The sequence below is a fragment of the Anticarsia gemmatalis genome, chromosome 11, assembly GCF_050436995.1.
Source record: "Anticarsia gemmatalis isolate Benzon Research Colony breed Stoneville strain chromosome 11, ilAntGemm2 primary, whole genome shotgun sequence".
Lineage (NCBI taxonomy): Eukaryota > Metazoa > Arthropoda > Insecta > Lepidoptera > Erebidae > Anticarsia > Anticarsia gemmatalis.
In genome coordinates, this window is record NC_134755.1 from 11,898,764 (window position 1) to 11,922,956 (window position 24,193).

Here is a 24,193-nt window from a genome sequence, read left to right on the forward strand (position 1 = left end):
TATGTAGTTTTCCAGTTAAACACAAACTGATCTCGGATCTCCTTTTTATGAACTGTTTGGTAAAACGTTATCTTGGAGAAGGTATAAATGACACACAAAATTGCTTTCATTTTATATTTAAGTCACAACAACTTATTAAAACATACATAATACAATACTGCGGTGAACAGTAAAACAAAGTCTAGGACAGTAGCACAATGGTAAGAGTATCAGACATATGATAAAGCAGTCTCTAGTTCGACTCCCATCCATTGTCCTACAGACTGACACACTGAGGACACTCGTAACAAAAAGCTCTTGAGCTTAGCTAGAAAGGTTTATAATCTTTTCAAAGTTATTGCTCAAACATTTAGAAATAATAGCACAATATAGTCAGAGATGTGTTTGAAAACCGGGACTTTAAATAGTTATTACAAGCCTAACGAAGGATTTAACTGGGGAAATATCGTAGAGTAAAATACTAGAGGCCGTTACGAGAATAGTGGAAACTATAGTCCGACAACTTAATAGTGAGCCTTGTCATGGACAATTTGTCAAGATTATAACAAATAATACTTCGTGTTTCACAAAAGAAAGAAGCTTTGTCAAATAGCACACCGGCTGTTACATAAGTTTGCAGGTCAGTGATGAAAACTCTGAATATTATATACCTTTGCCGGTCGCAAACCTTACATACAAGACTCTACTAAGTTGCAGGACTGCAGCTAGTTTTGAGTTTTTATCTAATAGCTTCTATTAGGTATGACTTACTACAACGATACACTGAATCTCACAAGCCAAGTCCCGGTCTCATGAAACGAAGTCTTAATTTAGGTACAACCTTTTTATGAAACAGTTTGGTATCACTTTATTTATAAACATATACATTGTTATTAACTACAGCCAGTTACACGAATATATGAAAATTACCTCGAGGTTATGAAACTGGCTGTTAGCCTCAAACAACACCGGAACGACAGTTCGTCGGGCTTCTCAGGTGATTTTGATCTCTTGTATATATTGATAAGGTCTACAATTATCAATTAAGATTGAAAACGCTGCCGTCCCGGTGTAAATTGAGCCTTAATCTTTCAGTTAAATGTACCTACTGGTGATTGAAATAATTTAACATTTAGTAAACTATACAGTTTGTAACAATATAGTGCATACACATCCACGCAATGTAAATAATAATGTAAGGTAACATAAATTGAAATGCGTCACTGAAAAAAAAACGCGCATTTTCCATAAACTTGCGCATACCATTAAAATGGGTGCATAGTCTTACACAGCTGCCAATTAATTTTTTCAGAGACATATCTTTAAAATACTAATTTTAGTATTGTTTGTCCTGTATTTTCTAATACATTTTCAGTCTGGCAGTAGGCAATTATTATATTGTACTACATTACTTGCCTTCTCCTATAGGAAAAAGGCGTCATTTTATGTATATATTAAACATTTCGTGGTCAAAGATCTGTTTACAAGGAGTTTCCAACCTTTTGTCATGAGTCATTAAAACTTCGACTTGTCATTGAGGCATTTAGATAAAGACCACAGGCTGAGAACACAGAATAAGCTATCCCTATAAGGGTGTTATATTGTTAACTAAATTGCTTAAACATAAGTCAATAAATTCCACTATCTACTGGAAGATCTCAATCAAGTATATGAAAGAAAAATAAGTGATACAATAACGTGAGGAAAAACATTCAAACAAATTATATGTAGGTATATTAATACTGCAGGCGTTTAATAAAAATAAATAATTTTAAGAACAAAATATATTAGAAATTTATTTATATAAACGGTCAGTTGAAAATTAAATAGGCGAAGTTCAAAATCAGTATTACAAGAGTAGGTATATTTTTCTCAAACGCCTACTTGATACATATTAATCTAGAAATACATAAGCTGTCTAACTAATTAACGTCGTACAAGCCCTGATTAAGTACAGTGTTTTGTCTTTTTCACTCCTATACAGTATCAAAATAGATTGAAAGGGACAAAACACTATAATGTGAAAAGACAAAACACTATAACTCATCAGAGCTTACACAATGTTTATAAGTAAGGCAGTTGAACTAAAGATTTAAACTAAGAGATATTTCTATAAAGTAATAGTAACAAAAGTATATAGCCTCGAACGCAGAACACGAGAATTTGCTTAAATACAACATACAATTAATTATTAATATTTACAAATGTGCACAATTGATACGAAGACTATGAACAATACTAAGTGACAAATTATACATTTTATGGAAAGACCTCGATAAACATTGTCAATTGCGCTCCTACGAACTGTCTTAGTAATCCCACTGAACCATAGTAATCCCACGCGAAAATATATAAATTACTGTCCCATTGCTGGGCAACTGGCTTGTCCTGAAACGAGATAGGAGCTAGGCATATGTCATAATTTAAATTGCGCAATTTTGAAAAATCCACAGGCCACACTACATAGACTTGCGTCCTTTTCGAAATTGAATATCGAATCAATATTTTTTTAGAAATGAAAACCGTCATCAAGCTTTTTGTTTAGTCCGCTAATCAAATTAGGCACAAACAACACTGTAAGACTGCACAAAACACTATTAAGATGCGATATCTGTCTTCGCAGAAAATAAGCTTGACTTGAAAAAAAATAGCTACAATTTTTTATGCAAGCAAAAAACCATTGTCACAAATAATTTATACAAGTCATCAGTTCAAAGAGTCTTCGTACCGGGCACGTTACAAGCTGTACATATATGTACAGTGTGTGTGTCAGTGTGTGTGTGTGCGGGCGCGTCAGGGGCGGCAGTCGGGCGCCACGTGGCAGTAGTCCGTGAGCGGCATGATCACCACCTGGATGCGAAGCTGGTCCTTGTTGGGGCCCAGCAAGTGCATGGGTTCGGGATCTTCGCACGTGTCCATGCATTTTGAACACCGCCTGTGGAAATATAGTCTATATTTTTTACATCATATTATAATGCAATAGATCTTAAACGCGATTGAAAATCAAAAGAAAGTTAATTGTATACCCGACGTTTCTCGACGTTCGCATAAAAATGAATATTGTTAACAAGTATTGGTCAAAGGTCCCAGAACGAAATTAGCATTGAAAACTTCATAGCTAGTCCATTGAAATGTTACAATTTGAGGGCCGAATATTGCATTTCTTAGAGGACGCAATTTTATTTTTGGAACATGTAGGGGGGGTCTGTAGAAGCTTAACGTGAACTTTGTGGGGTCGCCACTCTTGTCCCCCGGCCGCCATCTTGGAAAAGGGGGTGGAAACACTTTTTTCGCTATATCTCGGAAACTATGCGTCTTACAATAAAATTGTAAAAGCATAATTTGTAGCAAATTATTTTGCCTACAAATATGTTGGATAATATTTTGCCCTAAATTAACAATTAGAGAAGTTATAAGCAAAAAGTTAATTTTTTTTTTACAAAAATTTTCTTTCCGAATCCGGTCTACTTCGGAGCGCTGTTACTGAATGACTAATAAATGCAATAGAAAAAAATTATAAGGTAGAAATTTCCTCGAAAAATACTCTACACGATTGGTCTGAGGTAATTTTTTTGTATATATACATATAAGCTTAGCCTTTTTTCCAAACTATGATGGAGTCGGCTTCCAGTCTCACCAGATGCAGCTGAATACCAGTGTTTTACATGGAGCGACTGCCTATCCGGCCTCCACAACCCAGTTACCTGGGATATAAAACGATACCCTTCGTTTAGACTGGTTGTCAGACTTTCAAGCTTCTGAGTACTGTTAATGACTGTCAAAGATCTTCGAAAATGACAGCCGGGACCCACAATTTAACGTGCCTTTCGAAACACGGAGGAACTCGATATGTGTAAGATGGTCACCCATCCACAGAACAAACTCGGCAAGCGTGACTTAACCTCAAACATCCATCCGCGCGGCTGTTGTTAAAAAAAGTTATAGAGCAATAAAGAAAATGTTTATAAAAGAAATTGCACTTTTTTGCTTATAACTTTTTTTATTGTTAATTTAAGGCAAAGGGTTATAAAACATATTTGTAGGCAAAATAATTTGCTACAAATTATGCTTTTACAATTTTATTGTAAGACGGATAGTTTCCGAGATATAGCGAAAAAAGTGTTTCCACCCCCTTTTCCAAGATGGCGGCCGGGGGACAAGGGTGGCGACCCCACAAACTTCAAGTTAAGCTTCTATTGACCCCTCCTACATGTTCCAAAAATAAAATTGCGTCCTCTAATAAATGTAAATCTCATGTAACATTTCAATGGACTAAGCGTGAGATTTTAATTTTAGTAACCGCTCGTACCGATGGGTATCGTGTTAGGTAACTGGATTGAGGAGGTCCGATAGTCAGTCGCTCCGTGTAAAATACTAGTATTCAGCTGCATCCGGTGAGGTTGGAAGCCAACTCTAACAAAGTTGGAAGAAATGCTAGGCAGATGATAACTTTTTAGTAAAAGATTTTGCATCCATTTGAGAACTATTGTAAAGAACTCAGGCACACAAATTATCCTCTTCCGTTAGTACAAGAAAATTGTTCTTTTATTTTTACACATATAAATTTGAACTCATTATTGTGTTGCCTTAGGTTTGGACCATCGTTGCGTCACTATAGTTTTTATTTATTCTGATTGTAAAATAAAGTAATAAAGTCAATTACTTGTGTAGAGGTTGCTGATACACGGGTGTGGGTGAGCGAGCGCGTGTACTGCTGGGAGACGATGGTGTATACAGCGGAGTGTTCAGCTCGTCGAAGTCCAGGGCGCCGTCGATATTTAACACACTGGAATATAACACAATGGCATATAAATACAGAGATAAAGTTTAAGATATTTTAGGTAGCTATCGAACAAGTGTTGGAGACGCCACAACAATGCCAATGTAACAAGCATTATATAAAAATACACTATATAATGACGTACCTATTTCTCGCAGAGAAGCGATGTACTCTTTCCACTAGGGCAGACACGTGCTCCACACCTTTCTGTACTCCCCACATTAACACACCAATCTGAAACACGTTACATTTACGTTACACTTGTTTGTATGAGTATGACATAATCTACGAAGAACGTAAAGAAATTATACACTTACACTAAATAGTCCAGTCATTTGGTAATTTTACCTGGAAAGTTTTCCGGGAGTTTTGAAAATTGGTGAATCTACAGATTTTAGTATGCTCTTTTCGAATTTCAACTTTCCCACCTCGTAACCCCGCCGCTCGCGCCGCCATTTTGAAAAAATGGCGCCTAAAAACGGTTCTTGGGGAATATCTCCTTTCCGACGCATTTTACAAACAAAATATTTATGTAGAAATTTAAAAAAATTCCCTTCAATTTATGTATTAATATTTTTTTTCATAAAATCAGTAGTTTTTGGCGTACGCAAAATCTATAAATTCACCAATTTTCAAAACTCCCGGAAAACTTTCCAGGTAACCCCTTTTTCTTTCACCAAATGACTGGACCAAAAATATAACATTAAAAAAATAATTATTGCTTTTTGGAATCTCAATAACAGAAAAAAACATTTTGTAAAAACAACAACCATTTTATAACGATTAATAAAGCACTGAATTGTCTATATAAATAAAAATAAATCACCGAATTCTTTTTTTAATATGTTTGTGACTGTCGGGGTGAGGTTTGTATGGGATCGATAGGATTAAAATTCCCACGGGAGCGGGATAAAGTTGTACTATACTAGGATGAAATCGGGCTAGTCCGCTTGTTTTAAATAGACGTTATTATTATATTTTGGTGCTGCTTACCTTAACCCGTACGTCAGGCTCGAGCATGGGGTCGGGGTACTCGTCCTCGTCGATGTCGGGACAGTTCTGACACGTGATCGAGATACGCACCGTACGCAGGACCACCTCCGGCACCTTGTCACAGGAATACATACAATTGATTTCATGACTGGGTTAACGAAAATTTATTAAACTTGTACACGTAAAAGGTTCGTCTAAAATGGCAGTCTACGTTGTTTTTTTTGTAAATAATGTTAAAATTGCAATTAAGACAGTTTGAAACATTGTATCATATATGTATCGTGATATCCTACACTATATTTCTATACTAAAATGTTTTTTGACATTTCATTAAGAGATGTTTTGTCTGGTATCAATCGATTTCACTAAAATAATTCAGGGAAATAAAATATTATGTCATTATGAAAACTGCATTTGACCCTTAAATAAGACTGTTTTATGGACTAACCATAATCAATTTCTAGCAGGTCTAGTTTTATAGATCTTTAAATTTAAGAACATTACACATAAAAAATTGTTCTTAAACCTACTCGAAAGTCTGCATTATGAGCACATTTGCACACCTATAAATATCAAATCCACACCCTTTCACACAAAACCCACTTATCACAAATACTCACATCATAAGTGCCGGCCCACACAATCAGCAAGCTCTTCTGGAACCAGACCCCCTTGGGGTACAGGTCCACGGTCCACTCCGTCAGCTTGTCCTGCGGCGCCACGTCGGCGATGGACGGCCGCGTGGAGAAGATGAAGGTCCGCGTGTGGTAGCACGGCAGGTTGTGGAAGTTGTCGATGGCCAGCACCGAGCCCCACGTGTCCTCCGTGTAGATGCGGGGCGTGAACAGCATGCGACCCGCTTCTGTCTGCTGGACTTCTGCTACGCGCTCGTACTGACCTGCGAGTAAATACAACAAAACGGTCTTTAAATTTAGGTATACTGTATTAGTAAGTAATAATACTTATGATCGTCAAATTGTAATTTTTTATTGAATAAAACATCGTCGAATAATTTAAACATAGTCTCTCATCTAACTCCAAACTAAGAAAACTGGTCAAATTGTAACCAGACAACTGATGACCACATACTATGTACATAAAGTTACATTTAAAGTCAAAACAGTTAGCCATGCCCATCAAGCAAATATTTGTCCAGGTAATTCAATAATTCCACATTTTTATAAGGTGCCTATGTGCTACCTAATTTTTTTTAGTATAGGTACAAATATTTTCGATATTTACCTGACTGGTAGCTCATAGCAATCGCCATACGTTCCATGAAAAAGTCCTTGTGTTCTTGTGTCAGTGGACAGAGAAGAAGATTGGCTAACTGGTTCGGACACATCATTGGAAACCTGATAATAAAATACAAGATATTCGTAATTTAAAATATAATCATAATATAAATAAACGGTGTATTTGTTTTGGGTAACGAAATGGTAAATGGTGGTTAAAAATATAGTACATATACGTAAGGCTTGCTACGCACATGTATATTTGAGTCGCCATGAATCGGCCCAGCCGTTCGGTAAAATGGCATACATGTAATGTAAATTAATATTTCGGTAAAATGCCGCTCGACATCGCCGCGCCCAAATAATAACCAGATAGTGACAATCGAACCCGAATAACTACCCGATCGGTATAAGTCAAAATCGAGGGATTTTTTGAGCCGAATGACTAGCCCGATCGGCACACGCTGAAAAAGTGTAGTAATTTCTTCGAGTCGATTTCTGTTCGATAAATATTGGCGAACCGAACGTGCCGGCCCGAATAGGTAGCAAGTCTTACTGTGTATTATTCAGCTTATCATAGGTGTGTATACCTGACATGTGAGAAGACTGCGGCGACGAGTGAATCGAAGTGCGCCTTACTCTCCGCCTCCGATAGATCACTGGCGCTCAACCTCTGTTTTTGAAGCTTTAACCACCTCGATACTAACCTGCGGGACAAAATATAGCTCATTAATATACCCCTCTATAACTAATTAACTATACAAGATTTAAATAAAATTGCGCTACACAATGACATGTAAACCGTATAAAGTGGCGTGCTGAGGGGGAGGCCTATACTTAACAGTGGGAGGATACGGGCTGATTAAATAGATAGATAGATATAAACCCTGAACAGACCGGAATATTGTACCATATAAAAAAATCCTTTATGGCAATTTATACTGTGCAAAAATAGGACTATGTTTCACGACGATACAGAGTTCCATTTCCGAGTTGAAAGTCTGGACAAGTGGTAATGGATTGTGTGTGTCCAATGTGTGTTCGGTAGTGTTGGTAGCAGCTCCTTACATCATCAATGATTTATACCTAATACAAATATTGTTAAAACCATTTCGCGATTAAAAAAAGTGGCCAGGAGTTTGTTGGCAGCTCTTCTCATTGGCCTTACCTTCCGAACTGGCGGTAGATTCACTCTCTGTATCATTGACTATCATAAGTGTCAGCATTTGACCTAAGTGAATAAATGATTTGGTTTTACGATATCCAGTAACTCACTGGTACAAGCTCATCTCGTTATGCAGCACGAGGTCGCTCTGCTGCAGCAGCTGCACCAGCGTCTCTCCCTCCAGCTCGGCCAGGTCCACGTCTGTCCACACCCACTCCAGATTCCACTTGACGAAGTTCTGACATGCCTAGCAACGAACACAAATTTATTACTAATTTTTAAAAGTTTTGAAAAGTAAAATCAATAATTAAATACGATAAGCGTAATTATTAATCACGATATAATACAATTTGGTTATTATTTTTTAAGTTCGAATTATTTTATACTAGCAACACATACTACAAAATATAAATATAGACTGATTTACAGTTTTATAAATATTTCATAAATCTCTACTATTGTCATTATAACGACAATCGGTTATGTCAAAACAAACAGTTATTGACCAAAATATTTAGTCAAAGAAAAAGGCAGTATTTTCGTTGTACTGTCTTATTCTTTAACTAAATAATTAATTGAATTACGACACAATATATTTCGATAGTTATAGGATTCTATTGAACCTCATAAGATGTAATACGCATTGTAGTTAAGAATACTAACCCTGGCAACGTCATTATGTCCACAAGCCATGGTGTACTGCATCCAAGAAGTAAGGAACCCTCTCTTAGCTGCCTGGGCTATGTGTTGCGTCATGTATGTTAGACATAAACTGACTAGGTCCTGTGGAAACAGATGAATATAACATTAAATCTTTAGAACTTTTAGCACTGATTCTAGTGTTCTTGAGTGCAAGTAGCCCACTACTTGCACTCAAGAACTGTGCTCATCACATAATAACTGGACGACTAATCACGTCATATTCAATAAGAAAAAAAATAATTTAAATTTTATGTAGTGTTTTACCTAAAAACCTTAGTAATTGAACGAAATTGTGAATACTTGCCCTAACATTGTATTTATCAGCAAGAGATAACACTGGCAACACTGTTTGATATGATATCTTTATGTGACCAGTGTAAAAATATCTGAAACAATAAATTATTATAATTCACATACTTTAAAAAATAATATAAACAGACATTGTAGGTAGAAAATATAATCCAGATTTCTAAAATTTAAATCTAATTATGAGAATATATTTTTAAAGGGTCATATAGCTTTAGATATTAGATTTGAATGAAGTGAACATACTTGATAAAATGTGGGAAGACATCAGCGGCAATAGGCGTCTCTTGCAACACGATGCGACTTTCCCGCCACTCGCTCCACTCACGATTCATTAACATTACCTATAAATAAATGAAATAGAATAAATTTTGTCTGTGGATTTGTATATGATCATGACGGCTGCCGAAGCTACAAAAAGCGGCGCAACAATCAAGAAGCCTATCCTTACTTCCATGTAAGTTAGAGTGGGCTTCCAGTCTTACCGAATGCAGCTGAATACCAGTATTTGACATGGAGTGGCATAACCATTTTTAAGAATTAGTTCATTAGGATTACTTATGAATCTAAGCTTCCTATCTGGTCTCATTAGTTTAAATGAGTTATGCACAAGTGGCTTTGTGGTGATTTTAAGCATTGCCTTTACTGGTACCCCTAAATATGACAATGTTCGTATTTTATGATGATTCTTGCCAAGAACAGTATTATAATGAGGTTACATTAAATTTGTTGTTTTTGGCTCACTCGCTCTTTTTCATTAGTATAATGCAGTTGCTAAACTACAGTAATAACTCATGCAGAAATAAAAATATTTGCCAGTCAATCATTAATATTGAGGTTGACTTTTATTTTGTTGATTGGCTATCTGCCAGAACACATTGGGCATGTATAAAATAATTTTGATGTAGGTACTGAGACCCATTATTTGAGATATTTATTGTGCATATGCCTTTGTTTGTGGAAAAAAACATCCTTACGTAAATAGTATCCTTTGTAATATAAATTTGAAACACACAAAATTATTAATTATAATCTACATAAATTGTGCATGTGAAGGCCCTTTACTAAATTCAAAGACTATAATTTCAATTCTTTCAGTTGTTGATTTCAAACAATCATGCACTTCTATGCTGTAAAGTCTAGTTAATAATCAATGAATTTACCTGAAACACTTCACTACTAGCACATAGTATTAGCCTGTGAGCTGGATACCCTCGTCCTCCCACTTCTAGTGTTAGATCACTCATCAACTGTTCAGCATATAGTGTCGCTATCTTTAGCAACACACTCTTTGAATTGTCCACCTGGAAGATAAATCATATTTTATAGTGTACCTATCATTGTTATTCCAAGTGGCTTGAATAACTTTAACACTACCATACAATTGACCACTAACCATACAATAAGAAGAAGAATTGTCATGTTTGAAGGAGAAAGTATTCTTATGAAATATGTTTGTATACTAGTGATCACTTATAATATGTAGTAAGTAATAGGTACAGTAATACTCAAACAACACAAAATTTTAAGTAACACGGAAAATTATTTCTATTGCTACAATACAGTACAGATCAATGTAAAAGTAACTTAAGTGTTTCTTAGAATTGAGTATTGTTTTAAAATTCAGCTAATAGCTCTAATTTTGTATAGGGTGGAGACTGCAGTAAGTAAGAACAGTGCTTTAGATTTTATCTTATGCAACGCAAGTTTGCTATTATTAAGGTTTAGTAGACAGCCATACATTAAGCCCTCAATATGCTTATCTGGACACTGATGTTGTTGTTGTTGAAATAAACATTATTATTGATTATGACTGGAGTGTACAAATTAATCATAATTAATGTACCTAGTTTTGAAATTTTCTATGTTGGTGTCCAAGTAGAACTTTGTAATTGAGTCATGGCATAGATATTGGTGATGAATAATACTACAAAACATACTGTTGTCATTATTATTTCAACAGTAACATCTGTTTACGCGAGTATTGCAATAATAATAATATAGAAACCACTTGAGCGCAAGGAGTAGCCTTGAAGAGGACTTATGGGAGTCAAAATGTTCATTAGTAAAGCAATATGATTGACAACTCTTACCTCGAGATCATCATTCGCCTCGGGCTCCTCGCCCTTATCCTTCTTGTCTAAGGACAACGAGATTTGGCCGTTCACCGTCAGAAAATCCATTGCTGTAATGCTTAAGAGACACTCATTGAACAAAAAGGATAGTAATAATTCTCAAAAAATATAATGTTTTATGGCTTTGTCAATAAAATCAATTTTGACAATTTATTTTTCGACAACAAGAGTGACAGCTTGAATTTGACTTGACTGACATGACAGCAATCGTATTGACAGCTGTTTTGTTTTCTTTCTCTTGTAACCTCATTCCTCTCTTTCGTGTGCTCCGTTTTACAAAATTGAATTGGAGCTACGCGTTTTCTTACCGACTTTATTCTCATTAATGATTGCTACAAATTATTCAGAGAATTTAATATTAACATTTGAATTTAAAAATATATCGAACTTAACATGTATCCTAAGTCTCCATGATGCTAAAGAAAAATAGTTGTATAAACTTGTTTATTGTTTTGCGTGTAAGGAGGCGTATACGTCATTGGCTTGTCACCTGAGCTAACGAAATGTTAGAAATCAAAAATGTATATTTTTTAACATAAATTTTATATATTTGTCACTCATATAAACGAAATAAGAAAGAGATAGCGTAAATAATCTTAATGCTTGTAATCGGGTACATTCAATTTAGTTCGTAAGATAGTAAATAATAGTGCTAACTCGGTGTTTATTTATTATTTTGCATTTACAGACAAATTTCTGTTCATATCATCATACACGTTGGACATCTGATTAACACGTAACGATGGGGTTGAAAAAGAAAAAGAACATCATTATACTCACACTCTGTATGGTCATATGTTTTATATTGTATCAATTGTATTTTTTCTTGACGATAACGTCGGAAACAGGGAATAACATGAGGGTTATTCCGGTCATGGATCATCAAGAGATCGAGGAGCTGAAGAGAATGACAGAAAGGCATGTTGTGCGATCAGAATCTGATAAATTTATAAACAATGATGGTGTAATTCGTGGTGTATTAAAAATGTATATGTCGAAGTATAGACCAGACATTAATAATGAATTTAAGTGTTTAAAAATAGACCAAAGGATACCATTTGATCAAGTAAATGATGACTACTGTGACTGTGAAGATGGATCAGATGAACCTAGTACTAACGCATGTGTGAATGGAACATTTTATTGTGATACACAGCTGGGAAACAAGCCTATATCATTCCTCAGTGTACCGTCAGGTCAAGTCAATGACGGTGTATGTGACTGCTGTGATGGCTCAGACGAATTCCTTAATGATCCAAATAAAAAACTTGTATCACAGATGGGTGCAAAATTAGCTAGATTTTATGTCACAAAATGCCCTAATAAATGCCACTAAATTGTTAGTAGGTTGTAGCTAATTCAATGAAGATGTAAAAGTCTTATTTTAAACTTTTGTGAAGCTTGAAAGCATCATTTTTTATTTATTAATTTAAATATGCTGCCAGTTATTGCGTGATATTAAGTTGCTTGTATATTTATTCAGGTGTACATATTTGTAAAAAAAACAATACAAAAAGGATGTTTAGATAGTCATGATTGTATGTTTAAAAATTTTCAAGTCATTCTTGTGTACTAAAATACTTAATTATATCAGTTAATGGAACTTCTGAAGACTGAAATCTTAATAATAAAACGATTGTTGTAAATATCAAATGAAGCTACTGTTTTTTATTTTGCTGTTTTCTGAGACCCCTTTATCTTATAGATTCTTAATATTACAGCCCCAAAAATTATATAAAACATGTATGATAGTATATGGTGTGGTTTATGCAATGTAACTTCCAACTTAATACAAATAACCTATGGTATATTGGTCAAAAACTCAAAACCATCTAAACTTAGGATATAACAGGGATCCTGAGTTAGAATAAGACACTTAAAAAAAATGTGCTAAAGACAAGGTTGGATAATAGAATTTTCTATATTCATCATAAAGAAACACACATTTTTTTAATAGCAGTAATTAGTACCTACTGATATTGCAGTAAATTCATAAAATAATTTTAGGCAAGATATTGCCCTTACTCCTAAACTTAAAGTCTACAGAGTCTAAGACAGACCCTAACTATCTTAGTCTTATCAATATAATTATTTAAATAATAATGATACAACTATTCTCATCGAATATATTTAATGTAATAGGATTAAATGTTTCAAACATATAATAGGTATATTTAATTTTATTTGTAATTAATCAAATGAATCAACACACATGTGGCAACCTTACTAAATACAGCCTGTCTAGAAAATTCCATAACCACGCTACCGCGTGTATAATCTGTGCATTTGCTTAATTTGTTCGAGATTGACCGGCGGCGCGCAACTCATCGGTTTTCGAGTTTCTGATAAATTTAAACGATTTTCGGAAGAGCTTGTGTGTGATTTCTGTTTCTCCTTTATCTTCGAACAAATATAATTGGCAAACATGACTGTCGACGAAGGCGTAGACATCTCAAAGGCAGGAGATCGTGGTGTATTGAAGAGGATCATCAAAGAAGGAACAGGCACTGATACTCCGAATGTAGGATGTTCAGTCAGCGTGCACTACACTGGAACACTTCTAGACGGCACCAAGTTCGATTCTAGCAGAGACAGAAACGAACCCTTTGAATTTAATTTAGGCAAAGGTCAGTTACAATTTTTTAAGGTTTCGTTTAAATTATTGGAATATTAGACCCTTATTCGTTGTACAAAATTGACTGGTGACACAAATGTAATATTTTAATGATAATGCGTCGAAACATCAGGGTCCCGCTTTGATTTTAGGTTCAAGTCATTAATAATTTATGTGCAACCAAAATGCGCCGGTAACCCTGAGAGAATATTGCAAGTCATTACCATTAATTTCCGGTCCATATTTCATGCCATTTATTCCATTGTATCCATTTGTTGGTCATAAATAAGACTGCACTCCTTTTAAAAATGTTTTTCATTCTTATCTGCATAATAACCTTTCCAGTGACTATTTTCGCTGCAGAAAAATCGAAATGCGCATTGTAAACGAATGTTTGTGTTAGGGGGACGAGTAGTTCACTACCCTCAAGCCATATTATAGACTAGCAAGTACAAACCATGGACCTAGAGGGCTCAAATCACTTCTAAAACAAGCCATCTGGAACAACCCTCAAGCACTACAATTACCCCTAATACCTAATCCTTTTTCAATAAATACTTCACATTTTATTCTGTTCTATTTCATGTATAATATCTTATAATCCAGTGAAGCCACCAAAGAATAAAAATAAAAAAAAAATTATATTTGCAACATTTGCCTTCTACCACACATTCTGGATTCCACTTATTGTTTCTTATTATACTCACTCTAGCCAAATATTTCAGGATCTGTGATCAAAGCATGGGACATTGGTGTGGCCACCATGAAGAAGGGAGAGGTGTGTGTACTGACATGTGCTCCCGAGTATGCATACGGAGCTGCTGGCAGTCCACCAGTCATCCCACCTAATGCCACACTGCAGTTTGAGGTGAGTTATATACTTAATTGCTGAGGTAATTAACGACTTCTCTTAACCGACGTTATAATATGACTAGATGTATTTGCCGGTGGTGTTCTCTGGTCTCAAAAAAGGAAGGCGACCTCTGGGAAAACGGTATGGATGATGAAAAAAATATCTGGAAGTTTCTTTGCACTCAAAGGTCTACAAAGTCACAAAGAAATAGATATAAAAATGTAGAGGGCTATTTTTTAAACCACTGTTTGTAGTTTGATAATATATTCTAAGGTACTAAGTCCTTTTGTTACATTTGGTAAATTAGCCAATTTCAAGTGAAGGAATGTTGATGGTTGATATCAGTTAGACTCTGTTTAAACAGTTACTCTATCTGTGGTTTAACTGTAACCACAATGACATGTTCCTGTTGTAAATTGATAAAAATGTAGTGTAATAGTCAAAATAATGAAGTAAATAATAGGAAGATACTTTGTCTTTCTAAATGTACTTCAAAATCTTTAAATCTATGTATTGATTATTACAAACATACATAAAATCACCTCTTCTTCCCATAGGGGGAGGTAGATCCCAGAGAAGACCACTTGGTACAATCCTTACTAACTGCCTTTGCTTCATTCACATCAACACATCGACAATGAAGTACCAATACCTCTTAACTACAAAATCACCATTTTACAGGAGGAGAAAAAAACGCGTCACCTTTTTATTTTTCGTTAAGTAATTTAGAAGCTTTTTAGTTTTTTTTTATTATAGTAATTTCGTTAAGTAATTTAGAAGCTTTTTACACTTGAATTTAGGATGTAATGTCAGGAGGTCTTGAATGAATGCATACATTGACTTAGCAGCTATTTCTATTAGCATTTTCTCTCAAAACTATCAACATAGTTAGATGTCTTGACGAGTACACGCAAAATGCAATTTTATATCCAACGCATTAAAAATCAAAAAATCGACAAAATGTCAGTTAGGAGGCATTGGCACTTCATCGTCGACATACATACATGACATGACATACATACATTCATGACGACAACTGCACGTTTGGCGCAGTGGTTTAAGCGGTCACCTCGCCGTAACAACCGTAGCGCCGCGTGTGGTGGGTTCGAATCCTACCCGGGACAAATCTTTGTGTGATGAGCACGAGTATTTGTTCTGAGCCTGGTTGTCAATTTATCTATATAAGTATGTATTTAGAAGTATATAAGTATGTTTATCAGTTATTTGGTTACCATAGTACAAGCTCTGCTTAGTTTGGAATCAAATGACCGTGTGTGAGTTGTCCAATAATATTTATTTATTATTTATTTATTTATTATTACATATTGACAATTATTTTTTTTACTGTAAGAATGTCTGTGTCTGTCTTATGACTAATAGGTATATATTTTTCCATTACATTATAATAAATTGTATCATTATCGAATATGACAAATAATATTTACATATCTTCAATGCAATATTCAAAATATGCTGTACATCAATATGACCTTTTTGTCCTTATAAAATTACATATCACAATAAGGAGGTCTAATTAATGCAATTGGTCAATGATATTCATGTACCTCTACTATTTAAATTATACAAGTGTTTATATGATATTCATGAGATCAAGAAATGCACTTAGTTTTTGTTTCGCTAAATAAAAGTCACGATATCCTATCGGACTAGTAATCGCGTAGCTACTTGGGAAGAGAACCCTGCCCAACAGTGGGACTAGAATCAAAAAGTTTCAAATAAAACAGGTCATGTAATTCTTTCTAGATTGAAATGATAGACTGGAAGGTGGAAGACCTGAGTCCTCGCAAGAACAAAGGCATCCTCCGTCACGTGATAGAGCAGGGCTCTGGCGCAGAAAGCCCGGAGGACGGCTCCCTAGTCACAGGTATGATGATAATCGGTCTTTGTGTATTTCTACCTCTATTCCTATACCTTTGCTATAGCCTTTTTGTTTAATAAATGTGTTTGTTGCTTTCATTTCCTTTCTTTATTTTTCTTTATTAGACAGGTCTTTTCTATATGTTTTGAGTGGATAATTTTTGAAGTCAGAATTTGCTAGCTTTCTATGCAGATAATGGTCGCCAATAGAATTTGAAATAATAATGCGCGTACGTGTATCGAAAGATGCTTATTAATTCAACTTGTCTTAACACCTGATAAAGAGTAACTTAGAGATTACAGTCTGGCACATCACAAACATAACACAATCTTCGTAAATATCATACATATTACATGTGGCCATACATTCATACTAGGCTATGTTAAAGGATGCTCACTGCTTACATTGATAATTATAATTTTATAGTGCAGCTGGCTAACCACCTGTACTGTACATTGACACAACTTTCTTTTATAAAAGTACATAGAGACAATAGAATTCCCTTCTATTGTAACATGATACAAACATTGTTTGACACAAACTGTTGAGAGAAATGTTGAAATATGATACATTTTATAGAAACAAAGAAAGGTCATTTTATACAGTGCATGGCTTTGTATATGGGGTATATTCCTAAGTTCTTGAGCCAAGTTTATGGCCTGCTGGGGAGGCCATTGATGAAAAAAACTTGTGTTATTTTTAGTAATTAGACTGTATTATTATAATTAAGGAATGAGGACCTCCTTTCAGTAGGATAACTGGTTACCTAATAATCTTATAGTGCCAAAACATTTAGTATTGCAGTTCAAACCCGAGGCAACACACCAATGCCTTTTCGAAGTTACGAGTATGTGTGCATCAGAAATAATGATCACTTGCTCTAATGGTGAATGAAAACATCGTAATAAACCTCTCACGCCAAAAATTTTTTTGACGCCTTTCTTGACGGCATGCAAGGTCCTAAACTCGCATTCGTAAGGAAACCCTGATTAGGCAGTGGGGCAGTAATGGGTTACAAAATTATATTTTTACTAGCTGACCCGCGCAACTTCGCTTCCGTCCAATAAGAGAGAATGGGTGAAATTTTTCCCCGTTTTTGTAACATTTTATACGGGTACTCTGCTCCTTTTGGTCGTAGCGTGACGATATATAGCCTATGTCCTTTCTCGGGTATCAAAATATCTCCATACCAAATTTCATGCAAATTGGATCAGTAGTTTAGGCGTGATTAAGTAGCAGACAGTTACTTTCGCATTTATAATATTAGTATGGATGAACTTTTTATTCATAAGCATGTATGTAAGTTGCACCGATCCTATTTGTAAAATAGTAAATCAGTGCATATTATAAATAGTAAATCAATATAAGCATCGCTACGCTATAGTTTACGATGTCTCTATGCAGTTATACAGTAATAGGTGATGTTATCGCCGCCGGTGCACGGTCGCGGTGCTTGTTATCCATTATGGCCTTCGTTTAGAATCGCTAGTTAGACGTAAACAAGAAATTATTTTATTTGTATTTAAATGCAATTTTAGGTAGTCTTTATTTCTTTGATATTGCCTACTGCTATGGGAAAAGGGCATGATTTTATGTATGTATGCATGTCTAAGTTGCATGTATTTACTTAATAGGTAGTGCATTTTTTTCTTAACTACTTGCTTTTTACTAAGACTGAAATAATTTATCGATAGATTGCTTTTGTAGGCGATTATAAGAGTAAAATTGTAGTTTTTCTAATACGAATAACTGAAAAATAGAAAACAAAAAGGTACACAAACTTAATCGATCAATTTCTTTTTGTTTCTTTTTGTTCTGTATAAGAATCGAACCCACGACACCCAATGCAGTGGTATCGGCATAGTACCTAGCACAATGAAACACGCCTTTGTGACGAAATTGAATAAACTCTAGTGTAAATAGTTCAAATCTATTTTGTAACAACTGCGGATATCGATCGTCTATCCATGGCCATTAGGTCATTGACCATTCAATACCTAACATGCATGATACTGGGAAACCTTCAAGTATTTACTTTATCATTAATGTTCTATTTTGTTCTTTATTAGATTTTGTTAATTTGTTAGCTGAATGATTGTATGAATAAACTATAAATTAGTCCGTCATTATTTGAAGGAAGACATACCCAGATCATATTGGCGACGATCTTTAAAAAGTGTGTAGTACTCGTAATCGGCGGTCATACATGAGTAAATTTAAGAATGTTTAGCTTTTAGGTAGCAATAGAAATGAGTATCTTAGCAAGGCACGTCAGCGTTTCGTTTTCTATCTACCTGCCGTTGCAATGGCCGTGATTTTATTTATGTCTGTTCAAAATCAAATTCATCATAACGCCATTATTAACAACCATTTCAATTTCCAGTTGAACTCGAAGGCAGATTGCTACCAGACGGCAAAGTTTTCGACACAAGAACGGTCACATTCCCGCTCGGAGAGGGGAGCGAGCACAATGTATGTGAAGGTATTGAGCGAGCCCTTGAGAAATTCGTCAAGGACGAGAAATCAAGGATTACTCTACAGCCAAGATATGCCTTCAAAGCTGAAGGTAATGCTGAACTGGGAGTACCAGCAAACGCTGAAGTAGAATACACGGTGAAGCTCACGAACCTTGAGAAGACCAAGCACTGGTTGATGGATGGCTCGGAAAAGATTGAACAAGCCAAAATGTTCAAAGAGAAGGGCACTAATTACTTCAAGGCTAGCAAGTTCCAGCTGGCTATTAAGATGTACAAGAGAGTCGTGTCTATGGTTGATAGTAAGTATTATTCATTTCAAGTAGAAACTAGAGACTTAATTCTTTAAGCTTTAATTTTGACTGCCTCTGTGGCGCAGTGGTTAAGGTCGCCACGCCGCTACCATTGCGTTGGGAGGTCGTGGGTTCGATTCCCACACGGAACAATTATTTGTGCGATCCACAAATAATTGTAAAAAAAATGAAAAAAGATTTCAAATTATTTACGTGCTCATTAACATGCTCCTCGGTGAAGGCCCAACATTCGATTGTAGTCCATTTTAGGTCTACCCTCTCATTTAGATCAGAAGATAGACATAAAAAGGCACAGAGTTCAGTCTAGTCCCATAAAGAAATTCCTAAAATCTCGTTTAATTTTTCTAGGTATGACAGAAGACTCAACAGAATCAGAAGAGAACCAAGCGCAAGCCAAAGAGCTGGTGCAATCAGCGCACTTGAACCTTTCCCTGGTGTACTTGAAGGTCACTCCCGTACACTACTTCGAGGCCAAGGACCACGCGACCAAAGCCCTCAAGTTTGACGAGAAGAACGTCAAAGGTCTGTTCAGACAAGGACAAGCTCTGTTAGGACTTGGAGAGGCCGAGGAGGCGCTCAAAGACTTTGAGAAGGTTCTAGAAATTGAGCCCCAGAATAAGGTGAGAATAAATATAGAGTGTGAATATTATCATTAAATAGGCGTTATCTTAAAATTTGTTGAGTAAAGCTACTTAAGCTGCCAAGCTGATGTTGACGAACTGACATCACTTATCAGGCCTGTCTAGCTTTTAAGAACGTCTATTATCTGTTTCATTACTACATCTTGCAAGTGCCAACATTATTCATCTATACTAATATTATAAATGCGAAAGTAACTCTGTCTGTCTGTTTGTTACTCAATTACGCCAAAACTACTGAACCAATTTGCATGAAATTTGGTATGGAGATATTTTGATACCCGAGAAAGGACATAGGCTACTTTTTACCCCAGGAAAATGACACATTTCCCTGGGAAAATTCGGGTGGCGGACGAAGTCGCGGGTAAAAGCTAGTATAAATATGTATATCCCGATATAGTTTTCTCAAAATTGTTTTTTTTGCCTTTTCACATTACTAACAACTTCCTCATGCTTAACAGGCGGCCGCCAACCAAATAATAGTGTGCAAAGCGACAATCCGCAAACAGAAGCAGAAGGAGAAGCAGATGTACGCCAACATGTTCGACAAGTTCGCCAAACACGACACGGAGGTAACAGGTTCGAAACATGTTTTATACACAGACAACATGTACACACCACAATATACTTATTCATATTAAAGTTTTAATAGATTTGGACCAAAGAATTTCGGGTTCTTATCTTGGCCCATCGTTTTTGTAAACAGGAAGACAATACCGAAATAAAAGAAAGTGAATTTGTGTAGCTTCAACTTGTCTATAGCTTTTGGACCGTAGCAAAGTATAGAATTGTCTTAGTATGGTCTTACTTTATTTACCTTAGGCTAAATTTCCTAATGCTGAGTATTTCACTAGACTTGACATACAGCTAACTTATAGCCGAAAGTATACCTACAGTAAAAGTTCATTTAAAGAAATGTATACTATCCCACAAATAATAGAGACACAATCTCACAAATCTACACACTTACCCACATCTCACCAAATTCCCTCCCTAACTCACTTGTTCTTTACAGATGGAGAAAATAAGAGCTAAGAACGAAGTGGACGTGATCGGTGAAAAGGTAGGCGAGTGGGGGGCAGGGGAGGGCGAGTGGACCGACGAGCAACGTGACAGGAAACCCACGGAGTTCGAGAAGGAGAACCCTAACATCCTCATGCTGGACAAGGAGGGACAGTTCAAGAATATGTAGACGCCATTACTAACGGATGCTTACGTAATCTTCTTTGAATGTTACTATTTTGTTGCGTGTTTTTAGGAATTATATATATTATTGTCTTATGCATTTCTCGTTCAAATATACAATGTGTATTTAGAACTACTTTATCGCAGCTTTTGACAGTCATGAGTCAGAATTAAGTGAAATAGTTTCGACAGTTGAACCGATTTCTCGAAAAGTACTTATCGGGACTTTTGTTTCAAAATGTTTGCTTAGCAGTCGAAATAATGTGAGTATTTGTAATTTGTTCTATTTTTATTGACTGAATTCAACAACAAAAAAAAAACATTGCTTAGTTATGACTGTCAAAATTGCGACAAATTAACTAAGACACATGTCAGTTATCGGCTATGTCTGTCAATGTTATGACGAATGAAATGAATGAGTTTAACATCTGACTTCAAATAAATTGTTATGCTTTCGTTAGTTAAGTTGTGCCTAAAGCACGCTCTTTTGTGTGATACTTGTATGATTTTATAAGCCATTTGTTTATTGAGTAATATATGAATTGGTTGCAATTTTTTTTTCCAAAAAAAGGGTGGTAAAAGAAAATGGATTTCTGCACATTTTTCTCAATTCCAGGGGCCGAAACAAGTTCCATGATCGAAAATACTGATTTTACTGACCAAAAATTCAAAAATACTGACCAAATACTGACCATTTCTAAACCGTTTTTTGGGTGAATGGTGTGAAATATAAAGCTTATTTTCAGTTATTGGCCTCCACCATCCCCATAGCAAACCGGCACCGCCTTTTTATTGTGTTAAATGTCCAATAGACTCCAAAAAACACAAAAAACACAAAAAAACCCTAAAGACCCTGAGGTCTTACGAATTTTCGATGAGGTCTTACGAATTTTCGATGAGGTCTTACGAATTTTCGATGAAATCTTACGAATATTCGATCAGGTCTTACGAATTTTCGATGAAATCTTACGAATATTCGATCAGGTCTTACGAATTTTCGATGAAATCTTACGAATATTCGATCAGGTCTTACGAATTTTCGATGAAATCTTACGAATATTCGATCAGGTCTTACGAATTTTCGATGAAATCTTACGAATATTCGATCAGGTCTTACGAATTTTCGATGAAATCTTACGAATATTCGATCAGGTCTTACGAATTTTCGATGAAATCTTACGAATTTTCGATCAGGTCTTACGAATTTTCGATTAGGTCTTACGAATTTTCGATGATGTCACGTGTCTTGACGCGAGTTGAGAAGTTTTTACCCATTCCAAAAAAGTGCGCAACGCCGCTAAAGAAGTTTTCACTCCAAAAATATTTATTTCAAAAAGATGCAATTTTCTGAGGTCATAGGATGCTTCAATATAATATGTATACGTATATCATCCACATATACAGAGCATCCAAAGCAACCCTCAGATATCATCACTGGACAAATCGGGAATGTAAGATTGGCCAACAGCAGATAAAACCAAAAAGAATATTGAATTTGGAAAAATACTGACAATACTGACCGATTTTCGAAAATACTGACTTTTACTGACCAGGCCCAAAAATACTGACTTTTACTGACTTTACTGACCTGTTTCGACCCCTGCAATTCCAAAGGCGGCACGACGAAAAAGCATGTTGTGATATTGATGTTGGTTACTGTGTTCATAATATAAATTATACATGATATTGAAGCTTTATGTAAGCATCCACCGATACGTTGCCTTGTTGATGTCACCTTATGTACAAGGTTATAAGGTACCTGCTCGAAACTTCCAGAAAAGTTGATCAGGAGGTAGAAGACAATCTCGAATTAACCAAAGAGTTAAGCAATGAAAATAAGCTAATACAGTCTGAAAAATATTCTTGACTATATAATTTCGATCTACCCTCTTTTGAATATTGTGTTTTTCTTAAATCACAAGTAAAGACTTTTTAACAAAATTATTTACATCCATTTACTTCTCTGATCAACAAGTACAAATTCGAGCAAGTACTCTGAAAAAGAATTTAAGCTAAGCAGTCGTTATAAAACAGATCTCCTTCACTGTAATAGTTTAGTCAATTCATTATGTATTTACGCACCATCACTGTGGAATCTAGTGTTCTTTTTAATCATTGTATAATTAGACTAAATCATTCCTCTCTATTGTGTGTATATTTGCTATACATAGGCTGTGTGTCCACTCGTTATTATATTAGGTTTATGTGCTGCTATTTGTAATGACGCTCAGTTTTTCGCGAATGTTGTTTTACGACTATAACCATCTGTCAGCAACAGTATGTCGTTTAGAGAACATTCTAATCAATAGTCTGTTTGCAGTCTCTACTTGTAGCTTATTGCCCAACCGATGGCAAGTAGTCTCGAAGTTTAAGCCTCGTATTTATAGTAAACATTTGTTTAGAAACAAAGTTGAATCAACGTGTTGCGCAGTTGCCGTATACATGTTTGCTGGCAACACTGTGTGTTGCAGAGTTGATTACAGCATTGTGTAAGCAAAGTTTGCAGCAAAATTCTCGCCGTTCATCAACAACATTGAAAAACTGTTGCTAAACCGATATTTAAGGTGAATGCGAGGCTTTATGCATAAAATGAATTGCATTAGAAATAAAACTGAGCTAACATTACAAGTAGTAATGTAAGGGTGTTACCAAACATCATAATAATACGGCAACTTAATGTTTTCGTTAGAACTAACGTGTCGAGTGTACGCACTCGTTAGGTCCCGCCCATTTGATACCGTCATCAGTGTACGATGTAATTTTAGCGTATTTTGTTTGAATAAGAGCGGGTTTATTTGTAGTACATCGGTTACTGTATTTAGTTATACGAATGAATTTACTTATTAAACTGTTAAAGAGCACTTTTGTGTATCATTTATCTACTGTACTGTATTTCTTTTTTCACACTATTCTTTTAAGTTTAACAAAGGAAAGGGAATAG

General features: G+C 35.4%; 2 protein-coding genes across 3 annotated transcripts; one reads left to right on the plus strand and one right to left on the minus strand.

Moving 5' to 3' along the window:
* Positions 1-100: 100 nt before the first annotated feature.
* On the minus strand, positions 101-11,487 carry Tango10 (transport and golgi organization 10). Its single transcript, XM_076120066.1, has 13 exons — positions 11,254-11,487; positions 10,324-10,464; positions 9,407-9,504; positions 9,159-9,240; positions 8,816-8,935; positions 8,263-8,399; positions 7,578-7,694; positions 6,995-7,107; positions 6,373-6,650; positions 5,753-5,866; positions 4,905-4,993; positions 4,643-4,765; positions 101-2,914 (listed from the first exon to the last, which is right to left on the minus strand). Exons 1-13 carry the CDS (start codon positions 11,341-11,343, stop codon positions 2,773-2,775), a joined length of 1,644 nt encoding a protein of 547 aa, XP_075976181.1. The 5' UTR covers positions 11,344-11,487; the 3' UTR covers positions 101-2,772.
* Positions 11,488-13,561: 2,074 nt separating this feature from the next.
* Fkbp59 (FK506-binding protein 59kD) lies at positions 13,562-24,113 on the plus strand. Of its 2 annotated transcripts, none has more exons than XM_076119856.1 (7): positions 13,562-13,922; positions 14,635-14,777; positions 16,527-16,647; positions 19,025-19,417; positions 19,778-20,049; positions 20,529-20,639; positions 21,083-24,113. In XM_076119856.1, exons 1-7 carry the CDS (start codon positions 13,721-13,723, stop codon positions 21,257-21,259), a joined length of 1,419 nt encoding a protein of 472 aa, XP_075975971.1. In that variant the 5' UTR covers positions 13,562-13,720; the 3' UTR covers positions 21,260-24,113. The 2 variants fall into 2 exon arrangements, with proteins under 2 accessions (XP_075975971.1, XP_075975972.1); XM_076119857.1 differs by having other exon boundaries at positions 20,529-20,646; positions 21,083-21,235.
* The last annotated feature ends 80 nt before the right edge of the window (positions 24,114-24,193 follow it).

Coding starts and splice junctions, on each gene's coding strand:
- Tango10 (XM_076120066.1), bottom strand. CDS start 11,343: ATGGATTTTCTGACGGTGAACGGCCAAATCTCGTTGTCCTTAGACAAG. Junction 5,867..6,372: donor TGTGGGCCGGCACTTATGAT/GTGAGTATTTGT, acceptor TCCTGTGACAAG/GTGCCGGAGGTGGTCCTGCG. Junction 4,994..5,752: donor AGCCTGACGTACGGGTTAAG/GTAAGCAGCACC, acceptor AACGTGTTTCAG/ATTGGTGTGTTAATGTGGGG.
- Fkbp59 (XM_076119856.1), top strand. CDS start 13,721: ATGACTGTCGACGAAGGCGTAGACATCTCAAAGGCAGGAGATCGTGGT. Junction 14,778..16,526: donor ATGCCACACTGCAGTTTGAG/GTGAGTTATATA, acceptor AATTCTTTCTAG/ATTGAAATGATAGACTGGAA. Junction 19,418..19,777: donor AGTCGTGTCTATGGTTGATA/GTAAGTATTATT, acceptor TAATTTTTCTAG/GTATGACAGAAGACTCAACA.